General features: G+C 41.9%; 1 protein-coding gene across 6 annotated transcripts in view; it reads right to left on the bottom strand.

The window, feature by feature from the left end:
• Positions 1-14,991, bottom strand: part of LIMCH1 (LIM and calponin homology domains 1) — a 260,857-nt gene that overhangs the window by 74,045 nt on the left and 171,821 nt on the right. For all 6 annotated transcript variants that reach the window (XM_078393983.1, XM_078393982.1, XM_020786271.3 and 3 more), the window contains exon 6: positions 7,998-8,108. In XM_078393983.1, the coding sequence (XP_078250109.1) occupies positions 7,998-8,108 (111 nt within the window). The remainder of the gene's footprint in view (positions 1-7,997; positions 8,109-14,991) is intronic.

Below are 14,991 nucleotides of genomic sequence, written 5' to 3' on the forward strand. Positions count from 1 at the left end.
CACATCTAACCTCACTGAACAGATCTTCAGTTTATTGTTTGTCTCAGGCTGGAACACCAGCAGAATAAATCTGCTGTAGCTGCTTTTGGCTCAGCCAAAATAAGGAAGCGATGAGCTCCAGCCTCCACGCAGTCTCCTTCTACCTTGAGGAGAAATTCCAATTGGGAAAAAGGGGAAGTCTTTTTCCCCAAAGCAATCAGCAATGAAAAAATGCAAAACACTCTTCTCCCCCCCCCCCCCCAATGCTGGTGAAGAATTCAGTCTTGGTCTTCGCTTGTTGCCAGCTCCTGGCTCTGGGGGATATGAAAGCACTTGTAGCTGACCCACATGTTCAGAGCAGTGAGAACAATGGTAGTCTTTGACAGCCTTGTGATTATAAATTCTTTCCAGTGCAAGCCACACATACTAAAACACTGAAAAGCTCCAGAAAAGGGAAAAGGTCAGTGGAAGCTATCCTCAAGCCTTACATTATTAGAACATTATCCTTTGTCTCAGCCAATATCTTATCATCAGTTACAACGGTATGGGGCCAAGACAAACACAAATAAGTGTCTATGTTGAAAGGCAACATTTTTGGAGTTCTCCTTCTCTCCTCCCCCTTCTTAATCAAAACAGGTAAGGATGACAATATTATCACTTTCATGTGTAGTGATCCAAAAAGCTGAGGACAAAAAAGCACTTCTCCTGGGTCATTCTGAAATGCTAAGAAGTTGTCGATGGAAGACAACAAATATTTCATGGGGTAGGTTTATTCAGAATCGTCTGCCTCATATGCTACAAATAAACAAATTTTATCCTCAGTTTGCTTCAAAAATGTACATATAGCTCTTATATCTACATTCAGATCTATATCTAAATCTGGAAGTCATTGTACATCCACAGCTAAAGTTAAAGTGCATAAGCAGAGTTGTCAAGAGATTATGATAGGCTGACACCCTATTTAGGTGTACAGTATCTTCACTGGCAGGTGTGTAGAAGGAGACTGCGTGGAGGCTGGAGCTTATTTTGGATGAGCCAAAAGCAGCTACAGCAGATTTATTCTGCTGGTGTTCCAGCCAGAGACAAACAATAAATTGAAGATCTGTTCAGTGAGGTTAGATGTGCTTTGCCTGTTAACTTAAAACCCAAGATGTCTTTGGGTGTATGATTTGGACAGTGGCTTGTCAAGAGATATGATAGTTTGACACCCTATTTAGATGTATCTTCATTGGCAGGTGTGTTCCCTCTAGATCAGTGGTTAGGGAACAGGGGTAAATTACCCCAAATGGGGTAAAAATGAAAATCCTGGGGGTAATGAGGATGAGCAGAACCTCAATATTGATGCTCTCATATCCAAGATAAAGCAACATCATTTCTCCAAAATCTGAAGTTTTCAATTAAGTTGAAGCTTTCAAAGTAATTTTGAATAGATTCAGTAAGATTTTGAATTCAAATAATGTATGATTTCCTTCCTTTCAAATCAAGGGGGTAATGTCGGTGTATATAAAAATTTTTTGGGGGGTAAATGGTAAAAAAGTTCCCTGATCCCTGCTCTAGATTATGTATGCAATGATATGTAAAACTGATTCTGCAGTGGAGATGCCCAATTTCAAATTACCAGCTAGGCATCAACCTTAGATCAACCTAGAAATTGCATAAGGGAAACCTACGTTTTCCACTCAGCAGAAAACTGAAACGTATCATAGTTTGCTGACAAGAGCATTAGCATGAAGAATTTGTTTGCAAGCATGGGTTTCTTTTACTTCCACTTTAAAATTTTAATTTACGTTAAAACAATCCCTTGGCTGTAAAATAAGCTGCCCAAGGCCATATTTCCATGACAGTAAAAACCTAGATATATAAAATTATATATATATAAATTAATGGACCTAAGGTCTGTGCACTTTGGGGTTATTTGGATTAAATTTTTTTAACTACAGCTAATTTAAAGATGTGTGTAGCCTGCAGTACCATCTTCAATCACTAGGCTTCAGACTTCCATAGCTATCTCACAGGAAGCTGTAGTGAGACTTGGCACATTTCATTTCTTCAGGGAGTGTCCAGGTAACTCCATATGAGCCTGAAGTAAAATTATGAAAACAACATGATGCTTTTGACTGCTGCTTCCCTCAGCAGGAGCCCCAAATTCTTCCAAGGCACACACAGACACCCCACACACAGAGAGAGACTTGCTATTCAGTAAGAAAGAGGGAGGAGAAAGAGCTCAAGGCAACAGTAAATGAGAGCCAGAATAGGAAAAAGAAAAACTAGCGAGAAAGAAGTGGAGATGAGAAGAGAAATAGGAGGGGGAAAGAAAAACAACACACTAAGGGACAGAGCTCAGAAACATTAGTGCTAAAGTCATCTTGTCAATGCTAAATTATTTTTTTAAAGTACTTTGTTAATATCACTGTTTTTGTTACTCAATATTAAGAACTGATCTGATAACTTGTTTGTTCATTGACACACTATACAGTAATACCTGGTTATTGCTCAGGATACGTTCCTAGAACATGGGGAGTGCTGACCAAAGCAGTGATAAATGGGAGCAGTGTAATAGTATATTGTACCTTATTGAACAGGTGAAAATAGAAACAATAGTGGCACTAAATGAGGAGAATGGAGAGGGTGGGAGAAACATAAAACGGAATGTGTGTTGTATGGAGAGGAGGGGGCCAAAAGGGAGGGAAAGAGAAAAAGACCTGCCACAGCCACCCGGCATATTCCATGCCTTTGCCAAAGGGGGAGGGCTGGTGGGGGGAGGGGTTCAGGAGAGCTCCTCACCAACCTACCCACGGACTGCTCTCTTGCTCGCTTCCTTGTGCATGCAAGTCTGTGTCTGTGGATAGTGGTTATGTTTCTGTCTTTGGAAAGTGCATGTGAAAGGGAGCTCAGGGAGGAAAAGCAAAAAGAGAGAGAAGAGGGGTGGAAAGAGGGGGGCAATTTGTACCGATCAAACAATGACTGGCCGACAACAAGGCAGCACTAAATGGGTCTGTGGTAGGAGGGGGACTACTGAATCATCAAATTAAAAATGTCTAATAAAGAATTTACATGCAACAATAATGCATAATTACACAAAAATAATACTGTTGCAAATTAAGCAAATTTGTTCTTGAAAATGTTAATAAATGGTTGCAATGTGCCATAAAATAAGAACCAACTTACAGGAACTCTAACAGGATTTTCAAGGTAAGTGAGATATTTAAGGAGTGGTTTTACTAGTTCCACACCATAAATGAGCAGGCATGGCTGAGTGGGAATTTGAACCCGACCATCATTCTATCCACAGCATCACACTTCAGATCCGTTAATAAATTAGGGGCCGCAAATTAAATTTTTTAACAAATCATTTCTAACCAGCAAGGGCTTTCTGGCTTGTACAATGTTGGGTACTACTTCTGTTTTCATTAGAAATTGACCAGTATTATTATTTCCATATTAGAGAGATGATACGTAGATAAATAACTGTCTACAACTACCAAAGAGCAAAATTCAAACTAGGATCTTCCCAGTTAACAGCTTAGCAGTCTCTTTGCTACTACAGCAAAATAGACACATTTTGGGGAGCAACAGCAAAAATGCCGCTAGCACTGGCAACTAAGAGAAAGCAGCACAAAAATGGAAAAGAGCTTTACCTACAAAAGCTGTAAGGACAATTCAAAATTCAAATGCCCTACAGACTTCCCAGTGAGAGAAATTAATTAGGGTCACTGCAGGGCTTCTTGCCAAGAGCTCCAAAGCATGCTTAAAGCCAAGGTCCCCTAAGGTCAAGTTCAGAGACAGCAATAGCTGTTAAGGTAAAAGTAAAGCTACAGACTTATAGTACATTGAAATAATTTGACAGGAAGAAATGGAATGTTTAGCAAGGGCAAGTACAGATATGATGACTGTGAGAGGACTAATAAGCTTATCCTTATTCCAAGATGGAAATACATGAAGTGAAATGAATGGAATTCATGTGTCCCATTGCTTATAAACAGTCACTTGCTGGACTGCCTTTTGGTGACTAGGTAGAGAAGCTTTACAAGAACTTTTTTCCTTTCTCTTTTCTGATTCCATACATTTGCCTTTCTGCAAGCAATCGACATGCCAACGGACTTAACATAGCTCTGTGCAGAAAGGCAGACCAGTGACGTTTCAGCTACTAACTGTTGCAGACTCGTCTGTAAATCTGATGCATACGGATGGCTTCTTTTTATCCCACCTTCACTGAAAACCTCCAACACGTCTCTCCAAGGGTAAGGGCAGGGAACCTTGGCCGTTGAGACACGGAGACTATAACACCCATAATACCATGCCATGGGCTTTGGTGGGCTAATCACCTGGGGACTCAGGTTAAACTGAAGGGATTCCCCCAAAATAAGGCGGGAAGGGGAGCACTGCCAAGCTGGAGAACATCTACAACGTTCACAGAATATCTTGTAAGGAGAGAAGAAACAGGGAAGTCTCTAAGAAGGGCAGCACAGATGGCCTGTTCTTACAGAGAGAGCTCCAAACATTCCAGAGAAAGAGTTCAAGCAATGAGTGAAAAAGTGAATGCCACATATGATTTCCGGGCAAGTTCCACTGCATAGTAAAGGTTCTATACCAGTTATCACAGGAAAAGACATAGGAATGATATAAAGCTTCTTAGGTGAACAGTGGAAAAGACCACTGGGAGGCCACAACCAGAAGACCCGTGGGATGGGGCCCTCAGTAACAGAAAGCAAGATGCTCTGCCAGAAGGGGTTTTGAATTTGGAGGAGATACTCAGAAGAATCAAAACCTGCTCCCTAAGCCCTTCAAAAATGAATCACGTATAAGATTCTGCCTGTTACCAGGACAAAGGAAAGTTGCAGAGGATAATTCTCACACACAGACCACATGCACAATGATTATGGCTCCACTTTCATACACATACATGGGTCTCTGTAGAGGGTGCCAGCAAAGTTCCTAACATCATACCTGCTCCAGAGTCTATAAATATTAAGTAAGGGTGACCCTGCAATGCTGACCATGGGGTGCGGAGGGGCAGCATTCCTCACTCAGAGTAGCATGTTTCCTAGAGTTACCCTTGCTCTGAATGAGTATTGAGAGTTTCTGATCCCCAATGAAAACACTCTTAGCACTGGGCCAGTCATTCCCTCTGCCTGAGCCCACCATACACGAAAGTTGTTTGCAAGGACAAATGTAAAGAACAGCCTCTGTACTCTGAGCAGAGGTAATGTAAAGAAATTGCAGGTTATAAATGGAATCAATCAGTAAACAAACAAAGCAAACAAATAAATAGGATGGCCACATAATATATAGCATTAAAATGCATGTTATACATTACTTCAACAGCACTAGAACTTCCCTATTTATTAATAGAAAAATACCTTATTGCCCACACAGCACCTCCCCAACCAATCTGACATTTTTCCTAAATTCCCTGAAGACCCACATCTTGCATACCAATAGGATACATTTAATCCTTTGGCAGTCTGCCAAGTTTTAGAATTGCAAGTGGGGGTAGTATTTAACTATTATGGAAAAGTTAGTGGCTGGAGAAATGAAAATCAGATGAGCTATCTAATGGCACAGACCATTTTTCATGCATAAAAACAGGTCAAAACTCAATACAGAGCTACTGTTGTTTTGTTTTTATTTAAAAAATATTTAAGCAGCTGAATTAAAGAATGAATGAATAAGAGAGTGAGACAGCGAGCTAGTGAGTGAATGAATGAATGAACGTGGCCTGTAAAATAAAATGTTGATTCTGAGATTGTCATTTTTGTTGCTCTGTCATTTGAACAGTGATTTAGTCCAGTGAGGTGTTGCTTGTCATGCCACTGATTTAAAAGGGCAAGAAAGTATACCAGCTGAAAAGAAATCTGGCACCTTCCTTCTATGTAAGTGGGCTAAGTGTTCTGCACATTTAAATGTAATATATTATTTATTTACTCCTTTAAACGACCTCTAAATTGACTATGTAACCTTTACAATGGCATCTTATTGATACAGACTAATTTTAAACATTTGCTTCTATTCTATTGGAATCATGGGAATGATAATCTGTAGCATGGCATTTCGTAACACAACTGTTATTGCAGCCATCTGGATAAAATCGGATCTACAGGCATATAATAAAAACAGTCACAACAACAACACAGAAAACCTCGCTCTGCAACAGTTTCACATATTACAAACATATTGTGGACTGAGAAAAGTTTCGAAACATCCAGATTATGAACCACTTTTTGTTATGAAGTTGTTGGAAGGCAGGATATATCCACAATGAACTGGATTCTGGAACTCCACAGTTTTCTGATCCACAGATCCGGCCCACCATATGATGATGCCTCAGGCAGAAAATCTGGATCCAGTTCTCCTGCACATTGTTTGCTAAAATGAATAGGAGCCATACAAGAGCTCATCCTTCATTAACACATAACACTTGCTTCTGTTCTCAAAATCATGAAGAATAAACTATAATCTTCAGTTAGCACATTATAAGAGGTACTCCTCTGTTAAGAGAGAAAAGATGGTTGTTTATCATTGTACCTGCTGCAAACTAGCTTTTCTTTTGCGATTACTTATTACAGCATTAGGAAACAAACATGGGCCCTGTTTGCATGAGAATCGTTTGGCACCTTGTGTCTGGAGGGAAAATTTATAGCAGAGATTATTTCACTCACTATCCCTCAGTGGAAAAAGCCAATAACTCCGGAGATTTTTGTTATATCAATGTATCAAAGCACTTGGTGATCAACAGAAAAAAGCTCCAATGTTGTGGGAAAGGATTGAGTCCTTTTTTAACAGCAATGATAACAACAACAACAACAACAACAACAACAACAACAACAACAACAACAACACAAATTGTTACTTTAACAACTCGATGAGGACAACAACTCCACACGTATGCACACAAATACAAGCCTAGACGCCTGCCTCTCCACAGAAGCTCTTCTAGTACAGTTCAGATCCCATGCTGGACCTTTTTAAGGAGAAAGGTGGGTTAAAATATTTTAAATAAAAATAAAATACTGTAATAAATAATCAAGGTGTAAGTGAGGATGATGAAGAACAGGCAGGGACAGGAAGACCTCTGTGGGCAAGTGAAAGCATCTTCAGTCTCCCAGTTAAAGTAACTAAGATCACTGTTACTACTCGCGGTGGGTGGGAATTTACCCCTTTCTCACTCTTTCTCACTCGCCAGGAAACCCACCAAAACTGATTCCCAAACCTCATCATTACCAGCTGAAGGGTGGGTGTGAGGATGCTGTCTTAGAAGCTAGTTAAAAGCAGGTTTTCCCCCACACTACCAGGTCGACTGAACTGGGGTTGATGTCCTGTCAAGTAAAAGGGCCATATACTCGTATATGTAGTATCTGTTCTTATCAGGAATTTTATTCTAAAGGCACATGATTTTATGAGCATGTTTTCAAGACTACACTTAAAGGCCAGATCACACACTTAAGGCAAGCATGTATTTCCTTCTTTTACAATGCTAAGCATCCAAATGTGCCAATATTTCAGCACTACATGCCTGAAACATGAGAGATGCCAATAAAGCCAGCTATCTCCCAACTGGCCAATTATAGAATGAAAGCAAACTTGTTTGTCAAATGTGGACTGAGGTATGTTCAGAAACAGATAGACTTTCTTCTTAAGGGAGCTCTACTTCTAATGATGTGTCATCTGTACCATCTGGCTTTATATTTGTTTCTGCTACTATAAAAATTGTAAGGGCATAAAAGTCAGCAGAATAATATATACAGCAACAACAGAGGTACTTGAACAACAGTGTTACTGCTAGCAAATAAACACTTTCCATCCACTGACAATCGGCAGGAGCACTTTTAAAAAATTCTCCTTAGGCACTTATGCATTCCTCTTTCATTTCACAGGCATCATCTCCACCATCTACTTGCTTCTGCAACAGTTAAAAATCTCTGTTGGACGCAAGCCATAAAAACCTGAAAGAAATCCAAGCCTTTAATGACCATTGCTTTTTAAAATACTGTTTCCATCTCCAAAGCAACAAAAAATACCTTTTTCATCTGAGTTAGCAATCCTTCAAACTCTTTCAGGTTCAGTGTTGCTCCACTGTAATGAGTGCTGCTGTTTGCTGTCTTCCCCAGCCAATAGATAGTGACTAAAACCTGAAGAATGCAATGAACATTAATTGGAAAAAAAAGTTTATCCAAACCACTCAAACTGGTCTAGTTCAGTCGTTCTGCTTAGCCAACTCTCTACTGTTACAAAATACATTCAACCACTTGTTAGTTGCTATAGGGCAGAAATTCTCTTTTCATATCACAAAAAAAGAACAATGGTATTAAATATAAAGCTATCATAAAGACTTGACAGCTATATTAGCATGCTCATATTTCTTATGTGTGCAATGAAGCAACAACACAGCTCTTGGTCATCCAACCGTATTTGAGAAATCACATAAAGAAAACGAAACCAAAATACCTGGTCAAAAGCTTCAATGGTAACGATAAAAAGAAAGCCTAATACTTGCTATATAAAATTGCTTAAATCATGCATTTACTATTAATATTCTATGATATGCTACCAATAACTTTCTGTGATATTATAAGTTGCAACAGACTTATATGCAAAATGTTCTATTGCAGAATGTTCTATTAGAGCAGAACATTTTGTTTCCTTAATATGGCTCAGATGCAATTTCTTTTTTTCTTTAAATCTAGTACGCCCCTAAATATGAATTGTCATGGAAAATAACCACAGGGATGCTATTCCACACATACGTATCTTACATCTGGAGATCCCATAGGCACCTGGTTTACCACTGTGTGAACAGAGTATTGAGATAACCCTCTGGATTGACCCAGCCCTGCTGTTTTTTCATTTATCAATTCTAAACAGTATTCATTATTTCAGTTGGTTAGTACACTTTAAGACTACCAGTAATGAGTATCGAATGAGCAGCACACAGCACTTTAAAAACATAAAATATGAATAATTAAACAATGATTTAAAACACATAATAAAACCAGTAACAAAGAAAAACATTGTAGCAGATAGAACTAAATTTAACCCAGCAGCAAAAAAGGGGCTAAGATCAAGAATCAATAAAACCAGTTCTTGAAATGCCTCTTAAAATATTTTTTGTTTGGGTTTAAAAATAATCAAGTCAGGAATGGACTGCAAAGTAGGAGGTGCCAGATGAGGTTCTATGGAATGAACATTCCAGAAATGTGATGCCACCACTGAAAAGTTCTTTTCTCTTGTGGCCATGACTTCAGCACATTTAGTGGGAGAGCCTGTAAAAGGACCTCAAATGACAACTTTGGGGTCTGGGTAGATAAATATGGGAGAACTCCCCCAGGTAACCAGGTCCAAAACCATTTAAGAGTTCAAAGGTTAAAAACAGCACTTTGAACTGGACCTAGAAATGGACTGACAGCCAACATAGATAGCAAAGTGGTGACATAATATGATTGTCTTGGCCAGATCTAACCAACAAACAGTCTGACAACCCTAGCCATATTGGAACTTCCATACTTTTTTTAAAAAGACAATCACACATATAAAGTATTACAGTAATTAGAATGGGAGATTGATGTTGATGTTTAGTCACTAAGTCGTGTCCGACTCTTCATGACCCCATGGACCAGAGCATGCCAGGCCCTCCTCTCTTCCACTGCCTCCCGGAGTTTGGTCAAAGTCATTGTTACATACAGCACTGATGTTACCTGTCTGTCATGGGTTTGGAGGGAAAGTTCCATCCTATGGGGAGTGGAAGGCGGGACATCAGGAGGAGGGGCTGTACTGTATAAATATGTGATGCCTGTGTGGTGAGAGAGGAGACGCTGAGAGACACTGGGTTGTGACGAAGCAGCAGCTGGGAAGAAGAAGCTGTTGTGGGAGTCTGTGTGTCAGACAGGGTACTTCTGTGTGTCAGAGTACCAACCTGATAGGTTCAGGTGTCTGTTGGTTAGCCAGAACTGATAGGTTCAGGGTCTGTGCTTCAAGTTAAGGGTTCTGGGTGAACCAAACTGTATGCTTGTATGAGTGAGAATAAGCCACGTTACTTTATTTTATTCACCTGATTGTTTATTTTTCCCTGTGTGTATTTAAAATAAACCTTATTCTTTTTATTGTTTAAAAATCCATCCCTGGTCTGTGTGACTTCTTAAAGGGAATGGTTGGTGGCAGCTTAGTAACTGTGTGACATATCCCAGTAGGTCTGGGTTTGTCACATTGATTGGTGTCCAGCGTGTGGGATACGACTGGTCCAGTTGTCCAGTGGTCCAGCAAAGCCTTGGCAAGTGTGCCCAGAGCAGGGGGGTCTAGTCAGGGACAGTCTGAGGCGCGTAGGTAATCTTCTAGGTGTACCTCACGGGGAGGTGCGCTAGTAGAAGAACGTGCCAACTGGGGAGACTTAGATTAAGGTGCTCTGAGGCAGCCTAGTTTTGGCGGGAAAAAGCTGAGGCAAAACTGCGTAGCAACAGCGAGCTAGATTGCCAGCTGAGAGGCCCAGCAGAGGGGGGTAGGCTCTGACTTGATACTGTTGCAAGTTAGTGCTGAAGAACAGCAGCAATCTCTAGGGAGAGCTGGTTCTGAGGCAAAAAGGAAAAAAGTGGTTGTTTTATTTTGAGGCTTGACTTTTTAAAGCAGCCTGTTCTGAGGGGGGGGTTATGCCCTTGACTCGAAGCCAAGTAGCAGAAATGAGTGAAGTGAAAGACCCCCAGATTGACCAAGGTTCTGAGGATGAATTTGGCTCAGTGCAGGGTGACAGCACAGGAGATCAGAACCCAGAACTTAGAAAAATACTCCTAGCCCAACAGCATGAACTGAGGGTGAGGGAAATGGAGAACTCAAAGGGGGAGGACTCTATTGAGTTTAGCAAATGGGATCAACAACTAGATCCAACCTTGCAGCAGTGCTTTAAGATGGTTAGCAATTGTCCAGTAACCCCTGAGAACCGTGAGAGATATTATTGTGAAGAAGGCCTTTTATGTAGGGAGATCTTAATAAACTCCACGAAGGAAAAATTGCTTGTAGTTCCTTCTAAATATAGAAAGAAAGTAATGGAAAAATGTCACACAGACACCCTATCGGGACATTTAGGGATGGCAAAGACTAAGCAGAAAATATCCCAGAAGTACTACTGGCCAAAAATGGGAAAAGAAATAAAAGAATTTTGTCAAAGCTGCACCACTTGCCAAATGAAAATAAATAGTGAGGAAAAATCCAAGAGGGATGATGACTGGGATAGGTATATGGAAGAGATGAAAAATATTGACAATATATTTAAGCAAATGGAAAATAGACATATTGAACAACTGAAAGAGAAACAGAGGTCTGGGTTTACTCTATTAAGGCAAGTTTTTAAGGATGCATACGGCATAGATGAGTTTTCTGAGGGAAAAGATTTACAATCCAAAGTGGCAGTGGATATGGTTTATGAGTGTGAAAGAAAGATAAAGCCACAAACTATTCACCAGATAAGAAAGCCCTTAGGTGAGGGGAAATCTGTAGGTAAACCCAAAGAAACCTACAGCAAGTACTCTCAGGGACCAGGGAAAAGCCAGCAAGGGGGAGGGGCCCATGGTGAAGGGAAGCCCTCAGACATGAAACTAAGACCTCAGATTTTGGAGGGAAAACCAAAACAAGATGAGAGAGAATCAAAATACACCAGAAAATGTTATTTCTGTCAGGGAAAGGGTCATCTAATCTCAGAGTGTGAGAAATTAAAGCAGCTAAAAGGAATGGTGCCTCAGAATTCTAGTGGGACCAAGCCAAAAGCTGTGTTCTGTGTCCAGAAAGAGCAAGGCTCAGTGTCACAGAGGGAGCCTGTTGCCATGGCTACTCAGTCTGGAACAGCTACCGCTGCGGATCAGGCTGAGGAAAATGGTCCTCTTATAGAGGTAAAGCGCTGCTTGCTGATAAAAACAGATTCTCAGTTGTTTGAGACAGCAGGGGTGGACGTAGGAATACTTGACCGTCAGTATAGGGGGCTGCGGGACACTTGTTCCCAGGTAACCCTGTGCCATCCAGATATTATTCCTAGGGAGTTTATAATCCCAAATGAGAGCATGAAGGTAGCAGGGATTGAGGGGCAGGTAATCTCTCTGCCAGTAGCAGAGGTACCTGTCAACTTTCAAGGCTGGAGGGGAGATTGGCGGATAGCGATTTCATCAACTCTGCCAGCAGCCGTGCTCGTGGGAAATGACCTGGCTGAACATGTGAAACGGGTGCTCGTGATTACACGCTCACAAGCCACCACGGGGACAGTTCAGGGGGGTAATGATGAGCCAGAGACGGAAGCAGAGGGGAGTTCAGAAGCTGTGGTGGAAACCTTAACCACAGACAGCAGATTTGGACAGGAGCAAAAGGCAGACGCCACTCTCCAAAAGTGTTTTGAACAGGTGACTAATGCCCAGCTAACACCTGAAACCCCAGTGAGATTTCTGGAGAAAGAGGGAATTTTATATAGAGAGACCCTGAGAAATATCTCAAAAGGGGGAGATGGGATCAGAAGTCAGCTGGTGGTACCTGAAAAGTATCGCCCCATGATCTTACAACGGGGTCACTCTGACATGTTTGCTGCACACTTAGGGGTGAAAGAGCCCCTTGATTTGATCAAACAAAATTGGGAGCAGATCACCCAGGATGACCCACAAGACGTTGTGACTTACATAGACACCTTGATGAATGACCTAAGGAGAAATCTAGAGCTGGCAGCAGAAAACCTGCAAGCTCAGAAGGTCAGACAGAAAACATGGTATGACCACAAAGCTAGAGAGAGGCACTTTGACCCAGGGGAGGAAGTGCTTTGGCTTAGGCCCTGCAGAGAGAATAAACTGCAGCTCAAATGGGCAGGACCATATAGGGTCATTTCCAAGATGTCAGACCTGAACTACCTAATAGAGCAGGAGGAGAACCAGGCAAGGAGGGTGGTTCATGTGAATGCCCTAAAACCCTACTACAGAGGGGAACAGAGGGTTTTATTCGCGATAAAAGCAGCTGAGAGTGAGGAAGCTGAATTACCCTTCTGGGAGGGTAGAGGGGAAGTAAAATACAACCCAGAGGAGGTAAAGATCAGTCCTGCACTCACCCAAGACCAGCAGCAAGAACTAAAAATGCTGCTTAGTAAATATCAACAGGTGTTTTCCAACAAGCCGGGGATAGTGAAGGGAGTGATGCATCGGATCCACACAGGGGATGCACCCCCGCAGGCAGTATCCCCATACCGAGTAACGGGACCCTATAGGGACAAGGTGCGGAAGGAGCTGGACGAGATGCTGAGGGAGAACATAATCGTCCCCTCTTCTAGTCCTTGGTCCTCTCCGATAGTCCTTGTGGACAAGCCTGATGGGAGCATTAGGTTTTGTGTTGATTACAGGAAATTAAACCGTGTAACCACTCCTGATGCCTACCCAATGCCCAGGCTAGACAACCTGATTGAAACCATAGGGGGTTGTCGGTTCATCTCATCATTGGACCTGGTAAAGGGATATTGGCAATTAAGAATTGATCCCAGGGATCAAGAAAAGACTGCCTTTTGCAGCCCTTTTGGTCTCTATGAGTTTCGAGTCCTGAGCTTCGGTCTCAGAAATGCACCAGCCACATTCCAAAGGCTGATGGACCAGACCTTGGCAGGGCTCAGTGACTTTACAGTGGCCTACATTGACGACATAGGGATCTTCAGTAATACCTGGGAAGATCACCTGATACACCTGGAGTTAGTGCTGCAGAGGTTAAGTGCAGCAGGGCTAACAGTAAAGGCCAGCAAGTGTCAGCTGGGTAGCCCAGAAATAAAATACTTGGGTCACATGGTAGGGGGAGGAATGATAAAACCCCTGGAGGCCAAAATAGAAGCTGTTCGTGATTGGCCTAGACCCAACACCAAGAAAAAGGTCAAATCATTTCTTGGGTTGGTGGGCTACTACAGAAAGTTCATCCCGAGGTTTAGCGAGATTGCGGCTCCGCTGACCGATCTGACGAAGAAGACGGCTGATGACCGCATCCCGTGGGCCAGCGACTGTGAGGCGGCGTTCCAGAGGTTGAAGGAGGCGTTAATCAACTATCCAGTCCTGCGTGCTCCAGACTTCGACCGGGAGTTCATCATCTACACCGATGCGTCTAACAGCGGGGTAGGAGCAGTTCTGTGCCAGGAGGATGAGAATGGTGACCAGCATCCAGTGTCCTACCTGAGTAGGAAACTTCAAAAAGGTGAGAGACATTTGGCAACCGTGGAGAAGGAGTGTTTGGCCATAGTCTACGCGATCCAGAAGGCCAAGCCTTACATCTGGGGAAGACATTTTGTTCTGTGTACTGACCATTCACCATTATAATGGTTAAAGACAATGAAAACCCACAATAGCAAACTTATGAGGTGGGCTTTAAACCTACAGGACTATGACTTTGAAGTGAAGGTGGTCAGAGGGTCAGTGAACTGTGTTGCTGACGCCTTATCAAGAAGACCTGAAGAATGAAGACGGCGAAAGAAACATGGACTATGTGTATATAATGGTGAACAAAAAAGTTAAAATGTACCTGGTTTTGAATTTGGTTTGTATGAATAAAGGTAAATTGATGTAATGTATATGGTAAATGTTTAAATGCCTATTTGCTATGGTTTAACTTAGAATGTAAGAATGAGTAAGTATAATATGGTATGTATAACTGTTGTTGTGTATTTTATACAGGTTGTTTTTTGGTGAAAAGCACCTTAGCTTTCCCCCTACAAAACAACTTATAAAGAGGGGAGGTGTTACATACAGCACTGATGTTACCTGTCTGTCATGGGTTTGGAGGGAAAGTTCCATCCTATGGGGAGTGGAAGGCGGGACATCAGGAGGAGGGGCTGTACTGTATAAATATGTGATGCCTGTGTGGTGAGAGAGGAGACGCTGAGAGACACTGGGTTGTGACGAAGCAGCAGCTGGGAAGAAGAAGCTGTTGTGGGAGTCTGTGTGTCAGACAGGGTACTTCTGTGTGTCAGAGTACCAACCTGATAGGTTCAGGTGTCTGTTGGTTAGCCAGAACTGATAGGTTCAGGGTCTG

The sequence above is a fragment of the Pogona vitticeps genome, chromosome 5, assembly GCF_051106095.1.
Source record: "Pogona vitticeps strain Pit_001003342236 chromosome 5, PviZW2.1, whole genome shotgun sequence".
Classification (NCBI taxonomy): domain Eukaryota; kingdom Metazoa; phylum Chordata; class Lepidosauria; order Squamata; family Agamidae; genus Pogona; species Pogona vitticeps.